Source organism: Peromyscus maniculatus, chromosome 14 (genome assembly GCF_049852395.1).
Source record: "Peromyscus maniculatus bairdii isolate BWxNUB_F1_BW_parent chromosome 14, HU_Pman_BW_mat_3.1, whole genome shotgun sequence".
Classification (NCBI taxonomy): domain Eukaryota; kingdom Metazoa; phylum Chordata; class Mammalia; order Rodentia; family Cricetidae; genus Peromyscus; species Peromyscus maniculatus.
The window spans coordinates 56,485,838-56,506,640 of NC_134865.1; the positions used below are offsets into that span (position 1 = coordinate 56,485,838).

The 20,803-nt window shown below is 45.0% G+C and overlaps 1 protein-coding gene across 3 annotated transcripts; it reads left to right on the forward strand.

The window, feature by feature from the left end:
- The first annotated feature begins 7,886 nt into the window (after positions 1-7,886).
- On the forward strand, positions 7,887-15,958 carry LOC102927827 (acyl-coenzyme A thioesterase 5-like). Of its 3 annotated transcripts, none has more exons than XM_076551048.1 (4): positions 7,887-8,548; positions 12,226-12,428; positions 14,248-14,525; positions 15,100-15,958. In XM_076551048.1, exons 1-4 carry the CDS (start codon positions 8,089-8,091, stop codon positions 15,110-15,112), a joined length of 954 nt encoding a protein of 317 aa, XP_076407163.1. In that variant the 5' UTR covers positions 7,887-8,088; the 3' UTR covers positions 15,113-15,958. The 3 variants fall into 3 exon arrangements, with proteins under 3 accessions (XP_076407163.1, XP_076407164.1, XP_042126244.2); XM_076551049.1 differs by having other exon boundaries at positions 14,248-14,436; positions 14,555-15,958; XM_042270310.2 differs by having other exon boundaries at positions 14,248-15,958.
- The last annotated feature ends 4,845 nt before the right edge of the window (positions 15,959-20,803 follow it).

Here is a 20,803-nt window from a genome sequence, read left to right on the forward strand (position 1 = left end):
TTGCCAGGCGTGGTGGCCCATGTCTGTAATCCCAGAATTCAGGAAGCTGGGGCAGGAGGATCGCTGGGGAGAAATACATGGATGACAACCAGTCCGTAACTGCACACAACCTTTGTTAGTGGTGTGTGTGTGTGTGTGTGTGTGTGTGTGTGTGTGTGTGTGTGTTCTCCTTTGCTTTATTTTCCTTTTAAATTAGAAGTTCCAAAATAGGCAGAAAAGAGAAAGAGAAAAGGAGGAAAGTATAGGCCTTGGAAAACTATAATAAACACGCTCAGTTGAAGCACAGAAATAAAGCTTTCAGTTTTTGGAAGTTGGAGCAAAGTTGTTTCCCTCTACCCTGAATGCCCAGTAACCTAAAATTAAGGTTGACATGCCTGAGTCCCATGCATTTACACAAGGCTGATACAGTTGCCTCCATGCCAAGAATGCAACCTTGCAGGTTGGAAAGAAAAGAGACACCTGAACCCTTGGAACATGTCACTCAGGGTGTCCAATGGGGACAGATACAAGAATTGAACATTTAAACCATGCCTTATTCAGAGAGCTGACTATCTGAGAGGACAATGGATGGGCATCCTAAATGATCTCCCACCTCATCTGCATGCTGTGGATATCACTCTGTATAAATAAAATGCTGATTGGCCAGTAGCCAGGCAGGAAGCATAGGCGGGACAAGCAGAGAAGAGAATTGCGGGAACAGGAAGGCTGAGTCAGGAGACTGCCAGCCACTGCCATGAGTACCAACATGTAAGACACTGGTAAGCCACGAGCCACGTGGCAAGGTATAGATTTATGGAAATGGGTAAATTTAAGATGTAAGAACTAGATAACAAGAAGCCTGCTGCGGCCATACAGTTTATAAGTAATATGAGTCTCTGTGTATTTACTTAGTTGGGTCTAAGAGGCTGCAAGACTGGCGGGTGAGAGAGATTTGTCCTGACTGTGGGCCAGACAGGACTAAAGGAAAACTCTAGCTACATCTGCAACCATCAGATCATATAGGGATGGGGAACAGAGGCAGTGGATCACAAAAATTCAGTCTTGCCCTCTGGCCAGAGGATCAACTCTTCTCTCAGGCTGTACTTTTCTCTCCATACCTTTGCTCTGTGCAGAACGGGAAGGGCTTGTATCCACCAAAGTCACTGAGTCCTGCCTTCCCCAAGTCAATGTGGTGATCAGATTCAAGGCTAACTCAGAGGCAACAAGCCATGAACAGTGTGTCCCTGATAACCTGCAGTGTGGGTGAGCAGATCCTCCCCATGAATGAAATGCGGACGTCTCCTGAAATAGAGAACATGAAGTGTATTGCCAAATCCCACACAAAGCAACAACTGGAAATTTAGTCTTCATTTATAGGTGTAAAGACTATTAGGAAAACCAACACAGGAATCTGAAAACGCACAGTGAGCAAAGAGAGCCACAGATGGAACAGTTATCACATATCTAGTGAGCAAAGACAGTTTAGAAAAATATCCTCACTAGCATGCTCAAACTTGATAGCTGAGAATACTGTATACCAAGTTAGAAGAAAGAAATATATAATTTTAGAACTTTTTTCTAAAGATTACCATGTAGAATATATATTACAAAATCAAGGCATGGGTTACAATGTAGAAAATATCTTTAAAAAGTCAGGACAAGGACCGTTACAAAGCACACACTGCTCTACATGTATTCTGTGGTAGCTGCAGGTGGACAAGCCCTGAGACACTGTGGGGTTCACTCAGTTTTAATAATTTAGGATGAATGGAAACAATGCAAAGGAAATGGCCCACCAGAGCTGCTAGTTATTTCCACTCAGGAGGCATGTGGTGTGTTTCAACAAGCCTGGTCCTGATGTGCCAGAACTGAAGCCAAAAGTGGTGTATTTTAAAAATGGCAAGAAGGAGTCACACCATAAAACAGGACCCACATGGGACGTTTATTGAGAAGAGGGGAGAGAATGGGCAGAGAAGGAGGCAGAGACCGGTCCCTGGGGACAGGAGCGAAGGAAGAGAAAGAGATAGACAATAGGTAGGCAAGGCCCACCTTTTAGTGCCTGAAGCTGAGGGTATAGTCTGTCAGGACCCTAAGGGCAGGCCAGTACAGATGCCTAAATGCTAACAAGAAGTGGTAGGTGCCAGGAGACCAAAGAAAGAAACAGAGGGTTCCAGGATTAAACAGGATAAAATTACAGGGAACTTACGGACAGAAATGTGTCTTGAGCAGCAACCTGACAGGTGATTTTTGCATCCAATCATAGGATAAAGGTTCATGGTCTACATTTGGTAAAGGTGAGAACTGGAATATAGCTAGTCTTCTCTAACTTATTATTGTCAGTTAAAAAACAATCTGGGTGGCTCTGATGCAGACCACAGCAGTCAGCCAGCAAAGGAGAGACCTAAGGGCAGGAGGCACCACTACCACTGTTACCCACTGGAGTCGGTTCTCATAAGACACACTGCACTGTCCCCCCACCCCACCTACCCCAGCATCCTCCCCACAAACATCAGCAAACCCTATAGACACAAGAGCCACCCTCACCAGCTGGAAGAACAGGTGAGTGAATGGTCTCCCAGCTAAACTGCCCCAATATCTAGGCCCTGAGCCCCAGGGTACATCCTGTGACCCTCTCCCTCCCACCTCAGCCATAGCAAAGCAGCTGGGCCCAGCCCCCAGCTCTGGTGAAATCCCACTGCTCTAGTGCAGACCCCAGCAGCAGGCCAGCAGGTGAGAACCTGCAGGCTGGCTGCACCACACCACTGCCACCCACTGGACTCTGTTCCACCAGACCTACTCTGCTGCCCAACCCCACCTACCCCAGCATCCTCCCTGAGGACAGCACTCTATGGCAACATCACCAGACTTACAGGCACAAATGCCACCCATACCAACCGGAAGTACAGCAGCCCCTATAGGCACAAGCACCACCTATGCCAATTGGAAGAAGAGATGGGTAATCACCAGTCTAAGAATATATTCAAAAACATAAAGGGTAAATATGCCACCACCAGAACCCAGTGGTCCTATAACAGCAAGACCTGAACATCTCAATGCAGATGAAGCAGAAGAAAATGGCCTTAAAAATAACTTTATGGGCGCCGGGCGGTGGTGGCCCACGCTTTTAATCCCAGCACTGGGGAGGCAGAGCCAGGCGGATCTCTGTGAGTTCGAGGCCAGCCTAGGTTACCAAGTGAGTTCCATGAAAGGCGCAAAACTACACAGAGAAACCCTGTCTCGAAAAATCCAAAAAAAAAAAAATTTATGAAGATGACAGAGGCCCTTATAGATGAAATGAAAAATTCCCATAAAGAAATTGAGGAAAAGAAAAAACAAAAAAATTGGAAGAAATCAATAATTTCCTTAAAGAAATACAAGAAAAATGTCAAACAGGTAAAGGAAAGAGTTCAAGACTTGAAAATTGAAATAGAGGTAATAAAGAAAACAAAAAAATGAGAGAATTCTGGAAATGGAAAAATCTGGGGAAGTGAACAGGAACTACAGATTCATACATAACCAACAGAATATGAGAAATGGGAGACAGAATCTCCAGCATTGAAGATACGATAGAGGAAATAGATTCATTGACCAAAGAAAACGTTAAATCCAAAAAACTCTTAACCCAAAACATCTTGTATAATATTAGAGGGACCAGCCTTAATATTATACATCCCAGGGGCTCAGGAGAGAGAACTACTAACGGCGAGGACTATTATCAGGAAATATAATCTCAGCACACCGAGTTCTATAGTCCACTTGCTTTAATTCCTCTGGCATAACATCCTTTATACACAGCTTCAGTTCTGTTCTCATGTCTAGCTCCTTTCTTGCCTGATTTCTCTCTATATTTATCTACTGTCCCCTCTAGGTTCTATCTTAATTCCTTCATCTAGTTCTGTCCCTTTTAGGTTCTCATCTATCTAGTTCTTTCCCCTATCAGCTCCTCTCTCGTCCCCTTCTCTCTCATCTGGCTCTTCCTCATCTTGTTCTTCCCCATCTTGCTCTTCCTCATCTTCCATCTCGTTCCTCTAGTCCTCTCTTTTAGCCCTTCAATCTAGTTCTTCCCCATCTCAGTTTGTTCCTCTCAAGTTCTTACCCATCTAGTTCTTCCATTTTCTTCTCTCTTCTTCTCCAGTGCCCTGGAAGTCCCGGTATATAAAAGGGAGGGTCCGAGCTAAATTGTGTAAGGCTATTACTTAACGTCCACCTCTCCTAGGCGGTGTCTCCTTGTGGAATTTACCGTAAATCAGGAGACTTGCATGTGGGCTGTTATCCTTGTTAGTCCACCTGGGACTAACAATGGGCGCCCACCTGGGTGGTGTTTCCTGTAGTCCTTGAAAGTGGCTAAGGGAGATAATCTGATTCCAGAGAAAGCCTTTCCCTGAGGCTGTTCTCCAAATTACCTGGAATGTGTATGTCCAGAGAGTGCTCAGTCTACACTGTTAGTCCTTCTTGGGGAAAAGTCAATTGGGAAAGCTATGAAGGCACACATGATTTTCATAACAGAATACAGCTTATAATAACAAGCCAAGTAACACCAAAAACTCCTTGGGATTTGGCTTCCTCTGGAGGAATTCCCTGATCCCTCCAGGTAGTGACTTTGCCATAACCAGCTGAGTTCTTATGATATATTCCTGTGGCCCGCAACAAAAACATCCAGGAAATCAGGGAAACCATGAAAAGACCAAACTTAAGAATAATAGGGATAGAAGAAGGAGAAGAATTCCAGCTCAGAGGCACAGAAAATACATTCAACAAAATCATAGACAAAAACTTCCCCGACCTAAAGAAGGACATACCTATGAAGATACAAGAAGATTACAGAACACCGAATGGACTGAATGAGAAAAAAAAAGTCCCCTGCCACATGATAATGAAAACACTAAACATATAGAATAAAGAAAGATTATTAAGAGATGCAAAGGAAAAAGGCCAAGTAAAATATAAAGGCAGACCTATCAGAATTACACCCAACTTCTCAGTGGAGACTCTGAAAGCCACAAGGTCCTGGATAGATTTTTGCAGACACTTAGACATCAGAAAAATGCAAATCAAAATGACTTTGAGATACCATGTAAGAATGGCTAAGATCAAAGACACTGATGACAGCTCATGTTGGAAAGGATGTTGAGTAAAGGGAACACTCTTCCACTGCTGGTGGGAGTGCAAACTGGTACAGCCACTTTGGAAACCAATATGGCAGTTTCTCAGAAAAATGGGAATCAATCTACCTCAAGATGAAGCTATAGCAATCTTGGGCATATACCCAAACGATGCTCAATCATACAGCAAGGACACTTGCTCAACTAGGTACACAGCAGCATTATTCATAAAAGCCAGAACCTAGAAACAACCTAGATGCCCCTCAACTGAGAATGGCTAAGGAAAATGTGGTACATTTACACAATGGAGTATTACTCAGCTGTAAAAAAAATAATGACATCATGAAATTTGCAGGTAAATGGATGGAACAAGAAAAAAATCTGAGTGAGGTAAACCAGACTGAGAAAGACAAACATGGTATGTACTCACTCATAAGTGGATAATAGAGGTAAAGTAGAGGATAATCAACCTACAATCACAGCCCCAGGGAGGCTAGAGAACAAAGAGGGCCCAAAGAGGGATGCATGAATTCCCCAGGAAGGGGAAATAGAAGAGATCTCCTGGGTACACTGGGGGCGGGACTGAGGGGCGTGGAGGATGGGAACTTGAGGAGGCAGGCTGGGCAGGCTGGGTGCAGGAGGCAGTTTGCAGGTGAGATTCAAGGCTAGGGAAAAACCTGGTGCCAGGGAAACTCCCAGTCATCCACAAGGATGACCCCAGCTAAGCCCCCTAGCAAGAGTGGAGAGGGCCCCTGAACTGACCTTCTACTGTAATGAGATCGATGACTGCCCTAATTGTCATCACAGAACCTTCATCTAGTAACTGATGGAAGTAGATGCAGAGATCCACAGCCAAGCACTGGGCTGAGCTGGGAGAGTCTTCCTGAAAAAAGGGAGGGATTGTAAGAGAGGGGTGGGGTGGAGGGTGTGTGTGTCAAGGTCAAGAAACCCACAGAGACAGCTGACCTGAGCACATGGGAGCATATGGACTTTCCACCGACAGTTAGGGTACCTGCATGGGACTGACCTAGGCTCTCTGGATGTGGGTGACAGTGGTGTGGCTTGGTCTGTAAGGCTCCTAGCAGTGAGATCAGGCCTGGTCTCTGGCACTTAGCTGTCTTTGGGAAACCTGTTCCTCATGGTGGATTTACCCTGTCCAGGCTTTATACAGGGGGAGGAGCTCAGTCCTACCTCAACTTGATGTGACTTGCTATGCTCAAACCCAAGGGAGGCCTGTCCCTTTCTGATTGGAGACAGAGGAGGAGTGGGCGGGTGGGGAGGGGGTATATTGGCCTCGGGGGATGGGGGAAAGGATGGGAGGATAGTAGGGAGGGGAAACTGTGGCTGGTATGTAAAATAAAGAAAAAAAAGATAATTAAAAAGAAAACAATCTGAGCACCAGCAGATGGTACAGCATGCTTAGGTGACTGTCTCAATGACTTTGTTCATACTAAGTGCTTGGGTTATGATAGAATAATCTATACAAGATAGCAGGTATAACCAAGATACCATTAATAACATCAAGCTGAATCCCCACAATCGCACAAAGGATGACTCTGATATGTATAGAAAAGTTTAGATTAAAGGGCTTTGCAATGAAATGAAAAGAAAACTTAAAACATTCCCAGTTGAAGCCAGGCAATGGTGACACATGCCCTTAGTCCTAGGACTTGGGAGGAAGATCTCTGAGTTGGAGACTAGCCTGGTCTAACAGAGTGAGTTACACAAAGAAACTCTGTCTCAAATAATCAAAAGAAAAAGAAAGGAAGGAAGGAAGGAAGGAAGGAAGGGAGGGAGGGAGGGAGGGAGGGAGGGAGGGAGGGAGGGAGGAAAGAGAAATACTTGAACACTTTAGGCCACTGGGAGTGTGCCCAGAAATGGAGTTGTGGAATCCTAATGTCTTTTTTCTAACTTGTGATGTGCACAGGGGTAGACCTCATTTTAACTTCTACTATGCCCACTCGAGGCCTCAACAATGGAGCCCCAAGATCCTGGATTGGATTACAGTAACTTTAAACACTTTCTCATCATAAATTAATATCCGGGGATATCTCCTTGCAGTAAAGCAACCCTGACTAAATTATCTTTTGGAAAGAGACAAAACAACAACAAAAACAAACAAACAAAACAAACACCTCTGGAGCAGAAGAGTGGCCCCTAGGGTCTGGTAGTGAGAGATCTGCTTCTGGATCTTGTCCTTATAAGGATATGCCACATGATTGTGTGTATAAATTCTCTTTACACAGTCGACTTATTCTTTTCCTATGTGACTTTGCTATGTTTCAAAGTGTCTGTCAATTCTTGTGTGGTAGAAACTTAGTAACCACTGCGCCAGTATGGTTGAGTAGAAACTTAAAGAGGACTCTACGCTGGTAAACCGAGTGAGTTACAGCATGAGTGGGCATCTCTAGTTTTCCCTGTGAAGGATGGGTTTGGCCTTTTTCTTGCATGCTTTGTCTATGGGTTTGTTGAAAACAGGATCTCTCTATGTATGCCAGACTGGCTTGGAATCGCAATGATCCTCCTGCTTGCTTTTAGCTACTGAATGACATGTGACCAAGTACTGGCCTCCCTCCAACATGGCCTTTCCAGGCTTCAAAACTGTAAGACAGAAATCTCTGTTCTTTATAAATTACCCAACCTTATGTATTTCCCTAGAGTAGCAAAAATAGCTTAAAATAAAAGTAACACAGTATTTAAAAGTTGTTTTTTGTTGTTGTTTAAAAAACCAAAACCTGGTACTGAATCCACGCAAGAGCCGGACTTTGCCTCAATTTCATTTACCTAGTATCCACTGATCCTCAACACCACGTGCTCAGAATCCTCTGCCCGGGCTCAGCCCCACTGCTACTCTGACCTCTCCTGTCACCCGGTGGACATCAGCCCGATTTCTGTCCGTTTCGTCTTCGGGGCGAGACCCACCAGGTCGGCTCCACAGCAGGCCAGGCTCCCTCCGGACCCGCGTGCCCTTCCCCGTGACCTCCAGCCTCTGAGCTCCCAGCTCCCCATGGCGGCGGCAACGCTGAGCCTGGAGCCCGCGGGCCGCAGCTGCTGGGACGAGCCGCTGAGCATCGCCGTGCACGGCCTGGCCCCCGAGCAGCCCGTCACGCTGCGCGCCGCCCTGCGCGACGAGAAAGGCGCGCGCTTCCGCGCCCACGCGCGCTACCGCGCCGACGCCCACGGCCGCCTGGACCTGGCGCGCGCGCCCGCGCTGGGCGGCAGCTTCGCGGGGCTCGAGCCCATGGGGCTGCTCTGGGCCCTGGAGCCCGAGCGGCCTTTATGGCGCCTGGTCAAGCGCGACGTGCGGACGCCCTTCGTGGTGGAGCTGGAGGTGCTGGACGGCCACGAGCCCGACGGCGGGCAGCTGCTGGCGCGGGCGGTGCACGAGCGTCACTTCATGGCTCCCGGGGTGCGGCGCGTGCCCGTGCGCGAGGGCCGTGTGCGCGCCACGCTCTTCCTGCCCCCAGGTGAGCGGCCTCCCTCCTGTGCTTGCAGCCCCGGATGTTTCGTGGGGTCACTACGCTCACCAGGGTCCTTGGAGGTCAGGGGGCCCTGGAAAAGCCCTTCTGACCTGGGTTCATGGCTGGGGGAGCCCTGAACTGCAGGTCAACTCAGGAGCAACATCTGACGTTGCTTAGGCAAGAGGAGCCATCAGGGCTCGCCCAAGCCCCCTGAACTAGAAATCTTCTCTGTGACCAGCGCGTGGGTTGTCGTTTGGTATCGCTGTTCTAGATCAGTCCTTCAGGCAACCTGGACCAGCGCAAGCTCTGGGGAACTTTCTAACTTGCAGGACTTGAGTGCCACTTTGAGCCTGGAGTCTGAAAGCCTGTGTGGGTGACGCCGAGGTAACTCCCAGGGTAAAAGAGCCACAGCTCTGAGAGGAACTTGAGTTCAGTGACTCACAGAGAGATGTTTGAGGGAGTTTAGCCAGGGATGTTCATGACACTCTGAACTGATGAAATGCTGATAAAAGCAGTTTGGAGATCATCCTAGGATAAGGATGCTGTATTTCTTACACAACAGTTAATCCGTGGTGCTGCATGTTTTGATGGCCCCATTATTGTTGTAGAAGATGGTTGGAATGTACATGGCTCTGGCAGACAGCCTTAAAATACTAAAGGGCCTTTAGTATTTCAACACTAAAGGGCCTTTGATTAGAGATTTCCATGATCCCTTTCCTTGACTTCCTGATGGGCACCTGTGTTTCCTTCCTATTCTAAGTCTGTCATAACCTAGTATCCTAATTAGGGCACTCTTTTTAAAGTTCAGAGCATCTTGGGGCCACTAGATGTTAAATCCGGGGTTCACTACCACTGTTTAATTTTCCAAGGTCCATTTTTCTACCCTCTCCTTATTGTAACTTGCAGTCAAGTAAGTTTTCCTCATCATAGACTCTTTGATCTTGTAATCTGTCTGTTTTAGGGCGGGAGCTCTTGCAAGCTATCCAGTTGTGTGTGTTGGGGAGGCAGGGGGAACTTGACGGATCTATTATGGAAAAAGTGTGTATCTTTATTGAGGTGAGAGGCTGGGGAAGAGCTTCCTACTGAGTCAGAAAAGACAATTGATAAAGGACAAATAAAACAAATACTAAGGCAGACAAAGTCCAAAGGAAGTCAGGGTGGGGGTGAAGTATTAGGATGAACACAAGTTAAAGGCTAGGCTGGACTATAATCATGACTTTCAGATAACCCTGTGCTACAGAGTAAGACCCTGTATCAAAATAAATAAGAGGAAGTGATGGTGCTTATGGTACACATCAAACACATATGATCAGAATCCAGAATTTGATATGGAAAATGAATACAAGTTGATAAAGACATAACACATCATAGGAAGAGAGGTGAACAATTTTAATTGTCCTGGACACATCATCCATGGTAGCTCTGCTACTGCCCTAATATCCCAAAAGTAATCTGGTAACTTTGTTTAGTAAAAGTCCAGAATCTTTTAGTAAAATGTAAATAAACATGCTGTAAGTCTATTTGATGGTGTGGTGGTTTGAATAGGTATGGCCACCATAGACTCAAGTTTGATCACTTGGCACATAGGGAGGGGTACTTTTAGGAGGTGTGGCCTTCTTTGAGGAAGTGTGCCACTGGAGCCGGGAGCACTGAAGTCTTATATGGTCAGTCTAGGCCCAGTATGGCACACAGGCTCCTTCTTCTGCCTTCAGATCAAGATATAGAACTCTCAACTCCTTCTCTAGCTCTGTGTCTGCCTGCATGCTACCATGCTTCTAGCCAAGACAACAATGGACTAAATCTCTGAAACTGCAAGCAAGGCACCACAATGAAATGTTTTCCTTTACAAGAGTTGCCATGGTCATAGTGTCTCTTCACAGCAACAGGAACCCTAACTAAGAAAGATGCCTACCTTGAAAATTACAAGCCTTGGGCTGGAGAGATGGCTCAGTGGTTAAGAGCATTGGCTGCTCTTAGAGGGTCTGTGGGTTCAATTCTCAGCATCCACAGGGCAGCTCACCAGTGTCTAACTCCAGGTTTAGGTGATCCGATGCCCTATTCTGGCATCCTTGGGTAGCAAGCACACAAGTAGTACACATACATACATGCAAGTAAAACATCCAGTCACATAAAATAAGAAATATTTAAAAATAATTTTTAAAAGTTACAAGCCTTGGCACAGAATATGCAGACATTACCTAACAATGTAGAAGTCCTTTAAAGATTTTTTTTTTTTTTTTTTTTTTTTTTTTTTTTTTTACAAAAAAACCAATGGTAGGCTACTTTGGAATAATCCTTCTCTATACTGTGAATATGTACTACTCTGATTGGTTTAATAAAGAAGCTGACCTGCCAATAGCTAAACATAAGGTAGGACAGTCCTTCAAAATTCCTGCTTCACAGGAAACTCTGTCACATATGGTAGGCCCATAGGTCAGAGTTACATGCCCCATCATTACAGAGGAACCTTGGGTGACTGTCCAGGCAGCCAGCTGTTTCTGTCATTTCTCACATTTTCTTGAAAGTCATTTGCCTGCACTTTCTGCTTACTCAGGTAATATTACTTCTTTCTCAGGTATTTGATGGAGTTAAAGACTAGATAGTTATAATTATAGTTTTCCTTAGTTGTGATAAAAGATAAGTTAGATATAAACCTTTGGACTCACAAAGATAAAAGGTAGAATATTTTATTTAATTTTGTCAAATACAACCAGACATTGTAACTGTAATTCTTACTTGATAACTGTTTTTTGTTGTATATAGTTTTTCTATACTAAGGTTAAAACCTTCCTTTTTAATTAACACAAAAAGGGGGAAATGCTGTGGAATAATCCTCTTGTACACTGTAAAGATTTGTCACTCAAATTGGCTTAATAAAACACTGATTGGCCAGTAGCCAGGCAGGAATCTTACATGGTACAACCAAACTAAACATGATGGGAAGGAGAAGGGCACAGTGAGGAATTGCCAGCCAGACACAGAGGGCGCAGGAGATGAACATGGCATGCTACTAAAGGTACCAATACATGGCAGACATAAATGAGGAATATGGGTTAACTTAAAATGGAACAGCTAGTTAGTAATAAGTCTGAGCTATTTGCAAAGCATTTATAATATACAATTCATATTAAACCTCTGTGTGGTAATTCTGGAAGTGGCTTCTAGGTATTTGGGAACAGGTAGTCAGGACATTAAACTTCCGTTTACAGTAGGCTTTGATAACTTAATAGTTGAAAAATCAAATAATCATATTTTTATTACGAGCATCAAAAACAGATTTGGGGTGGTTTAAGTAGGAAAAGAACATATTGGAAGGTCATAAATGTAAGAAAACATTGATAGGGACTTTGGAAAATTGGGACCAGCAAACTGAGAGGATCCAAGGGAGGTTGAACAAGGAGCCATGCATCTAGTCCCAGCACCCAGACAGCAGCTGATATCCATAAAGATGGGCACTCAGAGTTGCTGGGAACTTGGTGCAAATGCTGTTGAGCTGACTAAATGGTAGACTGCCCCTCGATCTCCTTTACTCAGAAGTCGTGGGCTGCTCAAATGTATATCCAAGGAGGTCTCCTCTCAGAATAGGAGAGGTTTGGATTCCCATAACTCCCCTTCCTTGCTCCCACTTAAATGAAAATGACCTCTAAAATTCATTAGAGGACTATTGTTTTTGTTTCCATAAGGAAATGGACCCTTTCCTGGGATCATAGACATTTTGGGACTTGGAGGTGGCCTTCTGGAGTATCGGGCTAGTCTGCTGGCTGGGAAGGGTTTTGCTGTCCTGGCTCTGGCTTATTATAGCTACGATGACCTCCCCAAGAGCGTGAAGACCCTTCACCTGGAGTACTTTGAGGAAGCTGTGAACTACCTGCTCAGGCACCCTCAGGTTGGCTCTTATTTTTGACTCTTGGTTTAGAAACTATGTTCCTAAAACAACCCCCACACACATACACCAAGGTAAGCCTTTCAATCCAATTGCTCAGACATTGTGAGACAATCCAATCTTCATTTTGAAAGTAGAAAAAAAAACCCAAATAACTCAACTGGATGGAATTTCAGGGTATTGATCAGGTCATTGAACAGTCTGATGACTGAATACCTCAGATAAAGGGAGGTATTGTGGTTTGTCTGGAAAGGGAGCCTCCTGAGACATGGACACATTTGGCACATATGGAAGATGGCAGGTTGGACAGGTGGCTCATCCTTTAAGACCACTTGCTGATCTTCCAGAGGACCATGGCTGGGTTACCAGTACCCAGGAAAGTGGCTAATAACTGCCTGTAACTCCAGCTCCAGGGAATCGATAAGTATAGCTGTGCACACATAGACATAGATGGAGAAACACACACACACACACACACACACACACACACACACACACACACACACAATTCTAATAAAACAAAATCTGGCTCGGCTGAGGGATATCACAGTTGGGCCGGGTCCCTGAGCGGCATCATTGCTTTGCTTGAGTGTGTCTCCAGGCTCTGGTTTTGTCCTGAGCACCAAATGGCTCACACTTGTGAAGCCCTACAGCAGGACCTAACACTAACTGACACACGGCCTTCACTTGGCAGACAACAGAGGTGTCAGACAGGACTACAGGTGAGGAAGACACGATCAGGTCCACGTGAGTTCAGAGCGCAGTGTGGGGCAAGGCGGGGACCGATGTGGACAACAGAAAATCACATTCAGTGTGAACAAGGAAACAGAGGCCACTCCTGAAGCCCAGCAGAAGTGAGAGCTGACAGGAGGACCCTCATTTTGCAAGGGTTGAAAGCTTCCCTGTTAGAAGCAATAGAGTTGTCTGGGAGCTTCTGGTTTTGTAAACATTTCAGTGAAAGCCTAGTGATGTTCCTACAGAGTCCCATTGCCTGACCCTACAATCATGAAAGAGTGTAACTTCAGTCACCCTGCCCCCACTCTGCAGAGTCTGTCAGTGGTTTTGAATTTAAACAGTCTTCAAAGTCTCATTCCCCTCAACACTCTTTTTAAAAAATAAGAAACTCTTTGTTTGAAGCATCACTTTCTTCCCCATTACCTACACATGCATCTTGAACTCTTGCTCATAGGCAGAATCTTACCTCACTTTACTAGGATGCTTATTGGATGACCATGAAGTCATGTGAATGTAGAGCCCACCACTGTAAATTCATCACAGATAAAAAAGAAAATATTTTCCTGACTGATGCACATGAGCTTCTTTTAGATCGTGGTGTTGCAGAATATTTCTTTCCACTATGTGAAGATATGCTACTGTGATTGGTTTAATAAAACCTGAATGGCCAATAGCTAGGCAGGAAGAGGTTAGCTAGGACTTCTGGAGATAGAGAGGTCTTGGAGAGAAGAAAATTAGAATAACCAGTCAGGCACAGAGGAATCAGGATGGGCAGTACAGAGTAAATGTAACCAATCCTTGTAAAGGAACATAGAATAAAACATACGGGTTAACTTAAGTTATAAGAGCTAGTTAGGAACAAGTCTAAAATAAGGCCCAGCATTCCTAGTTACACCATGGGACGTAGAGTTGAGCCTCATCTTACCACTAGGGACATTGATTTGAAGAGACTCTATCACCTTTTAAAAGCCAGGATGGTGCAGAAGGAGATTTAGGAAAGGCTGCCTTGCCTCCATAGGTTGGCATCACTAACTGTCCTACCCTCCAGATGAACTCATTCCCTTTCTTCTCTCTGTCTCTTTCTTAGGTCAAGGGACCAGGGATTGGCCTGCTGGGGACTTCCAAAGGGGCTCAACTCTGCCTCTCCATGGCCTCTTTCCTGAAAGGCATCACGGCTGCTGTCATAATCAATGGCTGTATGGCCAATGTTGCTGGAACATTATACTATAAGGATGAGACCTTGCCCCCTTTGGGCAGTAATTTAAATCGAATCAGGGTGACCAAAGATGGCCTTAAAGATACTTTGGATGTTCTGAACTGCCCTTTAGAAGGACCTGACCAGAAGAGCATCATCCCTGTGGAAAGGTCAGATACAACCTTCCTGTTGATTATAGGTCAGGATGACCAGAGCTGGAAGAGTGAGTTCTATGCCAATGAGATCTCCAAACGCTTGCAGGCCCATGGGAAGGAGAAGCCCCAGATTATCTGCTACCCAAAAGCAGGGCATTATATTGAGCCCCCTTATTTCCCATGCTGCCAGTCTACCCTACTTAACGTTTATAATGGACCTGTCGTCTTTGGAGGGGAGCCCAGTCCTCATGCCATGGCCCAGGTGGATGCATGGCAGAAACTCCAGACTTTCTTCCACAAACATTTGGGTGGTGAAGAGGGGACAATCCCAGCAAAACTGTGATTTTCTTTGAGTAGTGACATTTGTGATCGCTCCTGAGAAGGGCTGCCACTGTTAGGATGTGTATTCATTTTTTCACCTTTTAATAAAGTCCTGAATTTTTCCCCTGCAAAGGTGTTATGGACTGTCTTCCTTATTGGTTGGAGGACAGAGTGGTTCCTACATTCTTAGGGTGCTAAGGATGGAGCCCAGGGCTTGTGCATGGTAGGCTAGCACTCTGCCACTGGGCTATCCCACTCTACCTTACAGGGCAGCGATTTGAAAGGAACTTGAGAGGTTGAGAAGCATGTTTGCTCCCTGGTACAGCATGCAGCAGGCAACTTCAGTTCCAGGATGAGAAGTGAGGAACATGGACCAGCAGTCCCTGCGATATAATGCAGTGAATAACTATCTGCTAAAGGATGGTTGATAAACACATCTGTACTCTACAAGAAAGCATATGCTGTAGCCCCTTCTGTATGTGGGTTCCACATTGCAGATTCTACCACCCATGGATTGAACTTACATGAAAACAGCACTGTGTCTATACTGAACATACAGGGGTCTTTTCGGGCCATTATTCCTTAAAATTGTTGTAATTGTAAGGGCGTTATTTGTACAGTGTTTGTATTCCACTTAGGGACATAAATACGCAGGGTGTGATCTTAACATTTTAAAGATTTTCAGATTACATGACAATTCCACCTCACTATATGTCAAGTACATGAATCACTGCAGTTTTGGGGTCCAGGTACCAATCCCCCATGAATGCCAACTAAACAACTGTACTATCAAAATCATTATAATATCTGATTTGAGTTTCTCTTCTTAGAATGGAAATCATAACACTTTAGTTACAAATAATTTACTAGTTAAATATAAAGTTGATGAAATATTTAAAGCTGGTAAACTTCTACTTTTGTGATATATTTTCAAAGGGATATGGAGTCTTCTAGCAAAGAAACTATTGTGTTCCTGTTAATACTATAGTCATATAGCTTTAGTGTTTCAACAGTTAATTAAGTATTTAGATTGGGAGTATGTGATTTGTAACAATGATAGTCATATAATATGTAAAAATGAGACAACCTATTATAAATAGCTCAATAAACCTACATGTGTCTTTTTAGTTTGTTTGTTTGTTTGTTTGTTTTTTGGTTTTTCGAGACAGGGTTTCTCTGTGTAGCTTTGTGCCTTTCCTGGAACTCACTTGGTAGCCCAGGCTGGCCTCGAACTCCCAGAGATCCACCTGCCTCTGCCTCCCGAGTGCTGGGTTTAAAGGCGTGCACCACCACCGCCCGGCAAACCTATATGTGTCTTAAGCCCTTAACTGTATATAAAATAAAGTGCCTTAATTTATTATTGTTATGTTCTGATTCCTTAATTTTACTTATTTATTTTATTTTGATTTTTTGAGATTGAGTTTCTCTGTATGGTAGCCGTAGCTGTCCTAGAACTCACTCTGTAGATGAGGCTGGCCTTGAAGTCATAGAGATCGGCTTGTCTCTACCTCCTGAATGCTAGGATTAAATCTGAGCCACCACTGCCCTGCTCTTAATTTTATTTTTTTAAAAACTCAATCAAATCCTGATATATAATTTCCTTTTGACTCTCAAAAACATTGGGTGTTTGTTGTAGCTAGAAGTTTTCCTGTGTCCTGCCCAGTCCTGCAGCCACTCAGACCCAAGTAAACACATAGAGGCTTATATCAATTACAAATTGCATGGCCATGGCCTGTGGCTCCATTTTCTTCTTAGGTGAACCTTATAACTGAACTTGGCCCATTTCTGTTAATCTATATGTCATCATGTGTTCTGTGGCTTTACCTGTGTGCCATTACATGCTGCTCCGTGGATGGTGGGATGACATCTCTCCCGCCTCTCCTTTCTTCTTGTCTCTCTCCTAGATTTCATGCCTGCATCTAAGCTGCATTTCCATAGGCCAAACAGCTTTATTTATCAACCAACCAGAGCAACACATATTCACAGCATACAGAAAGACATCCCAGAGCAGTTTGTTACAGTTTTATACAGGAGTATTCTCCATGGTTACTTTGTTAAAGATTTGGTTGCCAGCGAACTGGCTTTTGGGGATGATCATATCTTTGACACTCTGACTTAATCAATGAATTGATCCTTTGTTGGATTACTGATGCGATGACATCATTGGGAAGAGGGACTGCCCTGGAGGAAGTGTGTCACTGGAGGCACCCCATTAAAGGATGCAGGTTGTCCTGGCCCCTTGGTCCCCTCTCTGCTTCCGGAGCGTGGATGCTTTGCTCCTGCACACCCTCCCTCATGATGTGCTTGCTCACAGGCCAAGAACCCATGAAGCCAGTGATTACACTAACACCTCTGAAATCAGGCCAAAATTAATTTGCCCTCCTTTGAATTTGTTTCTCGAAGATTTTTGTCACTGAAATGAAAAGTGTCCCCTCTGTTCATCACCAGCCATGTGCTTCTCACTGAGTATTGGCCAGTCTCTAGGCTAATGTGCTCTTCATTCTACAGGGAAGGAAGTGCATGGTACAGAAGTTTCTAGCACAGCCAAAGTGGAGGTGTGCTCAGTGCCCTCCGGTTTCCCCCTCTCTATATGATGATTCCTTAAATCTGTGGTTCCTCATTTTATTTGGTCACAAAGCCATTTGTCCATCAACTTCTGCCATGGATCACAAAGCCCGATAGAATGCACATCTGTGTGAAGTTGCCCACACCATGCTGTGAATTGCCTAAAGCCTGTTCAGATGCTCCACACAACAGTAGCCAGAGCCCCGGGGAAGAGAGGACTGACTCTTCTTTCACTCCAGCAAACTTGTTACAGAACTTCTGGAATTGTGGCAAGTTACAGGAGGAGCATGCCAAAAGGCAGTGTGTAAAAGCTATCTAAAAGAGTTGCTCAGGAAACATGCTTAAGCCCTGGATCTTGCCAGGCCTGGTGGCCCATGTCTGTAATCCCAGAATTCAGGAAGCTGGGGCAGGAGGATCACTGGGGAGAAATATATGGATGACAACCAGCCCCTAACTGCACACAACCTTTGTTAGTGGTGTGTGTGTGTGTGTGTGTGTGTGTGTGTGTGTTCTCCCTTTGCTTTATTTTCCTTTTAAATTAGAAGTTCCAAAATAGGCAGAAAAGAGAAAGAGAAAAGGAGGAAAGTATAGGCCTTGGAAAACTATAATAAACATGTTCAGTTGAACAGAAACAAAGCTTTCAGTTTTTGGAAGTTGGAGCAAAGTTGTTTCCCTCTATCCTGAATGCTCAGCAACCTAAAATTAAGCCCAACATTGACATGCCTGAGTCCCATGCATTTACACAAGGCTGATACAGTTGCCTCCATGCCAAGAATGCAACCTTGCAGGTCGGAAAGAAAAGAGACACCTGAACCCTTGCAACATGTCACTCAGGGTGTCCAATGGGGACAGATACAAGAACTGAACATTTAAACCATGCCTTATTCAGAGAGCTGACAATCTGAGAGGACAATGAATGGGCATCCTAAACGATCTCCCACCTCATCTGCATGCTGTGGATATCACTCTGTATAAATAAAATGCTGATTGGCCAGTAGCCAGGCAGGAAGTATAGGCGGGACAAGCAGAGAAGAGAATTGCGGGAACAGGAAGGCTGAGTCAGGAGATACTGCCAGCCACTGCCATGAGTACCAACATGTAAGACACTGGTAAGCCATGAGCCATGTGGCAACGTATAGATTTATGGAAATGAGTAAATTTAAGATGTAAGAACTAGATAACAAGAAGCCTGCTGCGGCCATACAGTTTATAAGTAATATGAGTCTCTGTGTGTTTACTTAGTTGGGTCTAAGAGGCTGCAGGACTGGCGGGTGAGAGAGATTTGTCCTGACCGTGGGCCAGACAGGACTAAAGGAAAACTCTAGCTACATCTGCAGCCATCAGATCATATAGGGATGGGGAACAGAGGCAGTGGATCACAAAAATTCAGTCTTGCCCTCTGGCCAGAGGATCAACTCTTCTCTCAGGCTGTACTTTTCTCTCCATACCTTTGCTCTGTGCATCAGGGGAAGGGCTTGTATCCACCAAAGTCACTGAGTCCTGCCTTCCCCAAGTCAATGTGGGTGATTAGATTCAAGGCTAACTCAGAGGCAACAATCCATCAGCAGTTTGTGCGTGATAAGCTGCAATGTGGGTGAGCAAATCCTCCCCACGAATGAAATGCGGACGTCTCCACGTCTCCTGAAATAGAGAACATGATGTGTATTGCCAAATCCCATACAAACCAACAACTGGAAATTTAGTCTTTGTTTATAGGTATACAGACACAGGAATCTGAAAACACACAGTGAGCAAAGAGAGCCACAGATGGAACAGTTATCACATATCTAGTGAGCAAAGACAGTTTAGAAAAATATCCTCACTAGCATGCTCAAACTTGATATCTGAGGATACTGTATACCAAGTTAGAAGAAAGAAATATATAATTTTAGAACTTTTTTCTAAAGATTACCATGTAGAATATATATTACAAAATCAAGGCATGGGTTATAATGTAGAAAATATCTTTAAAAAGTCAGGACAAGGACCGTTACAAAGCACACCCTGCTCTACATGTATTCTGTGGTAGCTGCGGGTGGACAAGCCCTGAGACACTGTGGGGTTCACTCAGTTTTAATAATTTAGGATGAATGGAAACAGTGCAAAGGAAATGGCCCACCAGAGCTGCTAGTGATTTGCACTCAGGAGGCATGTGGTGTGCTTCAACAAGCCTGGTCCTGATGTGCCAGAACTGAAGCCAAAAGTGGTGTATTTTAAAAATGGCAAGAAGGAGTCACACCATAAAACAGGACCCACATGGGACGTTTACTGAGAAGAGGGGAGAGAATGGGCAGAGAAGGAGGCAGAGACCGGTCCCTGGGGACAGGAGCGAAGGGAGAGAAAGAGATAGACAATAGGTAGGCAAGGCCAGCCTTTTAGTGCCTGAAGCTGAGGGTATATTCTGTCATGACCCTAAGGGCAGGCCAGTACAGATGCCTAAATGCTAACAAGAAGTGGTAGGTGCCAGGAGACCAAAGAAAGAAACAGAGAGTTCCAGGATTAAACAGGATAAAATTACAGGGAACTTACGGACAGAAATGTGTCTTGAGCAGCAACCTGACAGGTGATTTTTGCATCCAATCATAGGATAAAGGTTCATGGTCTACATTTGGTAAAGGTGGGCAATGAGAACTGGAATATAGCTAGTCTTCTCTAACTTATTATTGTCAGTTAAAAAACAATCTGGGTGGCTCTGATGCAGACCACAGCAGTCAGCCAGCAAAGGAGAGACCTAAGGGCAGGAGGCCCCACTACCACTGTTACCCAGTGGAGTCGGTTCTCATAAGACCAACTGCACTGTCCCCCCACCGCACCTACCCCAGCATCCTCCCCACAAACATCAGCAAACCCTATAGACACAAGAGCCACCCGCACCAGCTGGAAGAACAGGTGAGTGAATGGTCTCCCAGCTAATCTGCCCAATCTCTAGGCCCTGAGCCCCAGGGTACATCCTGTGACCCTCCCCCTCCCACCTCAGCACTAGCAAAGCAGCTGGGCCCAGCCCCCAGCTCTGGTGGAATCCCACTGCTCTAGTGCAGACCCCAGCAGCAGGCCAGCAGGTGAAAACCTGCAGGCAGGCTGCACCACACCACTGCCACCCACTGGACTCTGTTCCACCAGACCTACTCTGCTGCCCAACCCCACCTACCCCAGCATCCTCCCTGAGGACAGCACTCTATGGCAACATCACCAGACTTACAGGCACAAATGCGCCCCCTACCAACCGGAAGTACAGCAGCCCCTATAGGCACAAGCAGCACCTATGCCAATTGGAAGAAGAGATGGGTAATCACCAGTCTAAGAATATATTCAAAAACATAAAGGGTAAATATGCCACCACCAGAACCCAGTGGTCCTATAACAGCAAGACCTGAACATCTCAATTCAGATGAAGCAGAAGAAAATGG

Coding starts and splice junctions, on each gene's coding strand:
- LOC102927827 (XM_042270310.2), top strand. CDS start 8,089: ATGGCGGCGGCAACGCTGAGCCTGGAGCCCGCGGGCCGCAGCTGCTGG. Junction 8,549..12,225: donor CACGCTCTTCCTGCCCCCAG/GTGAGCGGCCTC, acceptor TGTTTCCATAAG/GAAATGGACCCTTTCCTGGG. Junction 12,429..14,247: donor ACCTGCTCAGGCACCCTCAG/GTTGGCTCTTAT, acceptor TCTCTTTCTTAG/GTCAAGGGACCAGGGATTGG.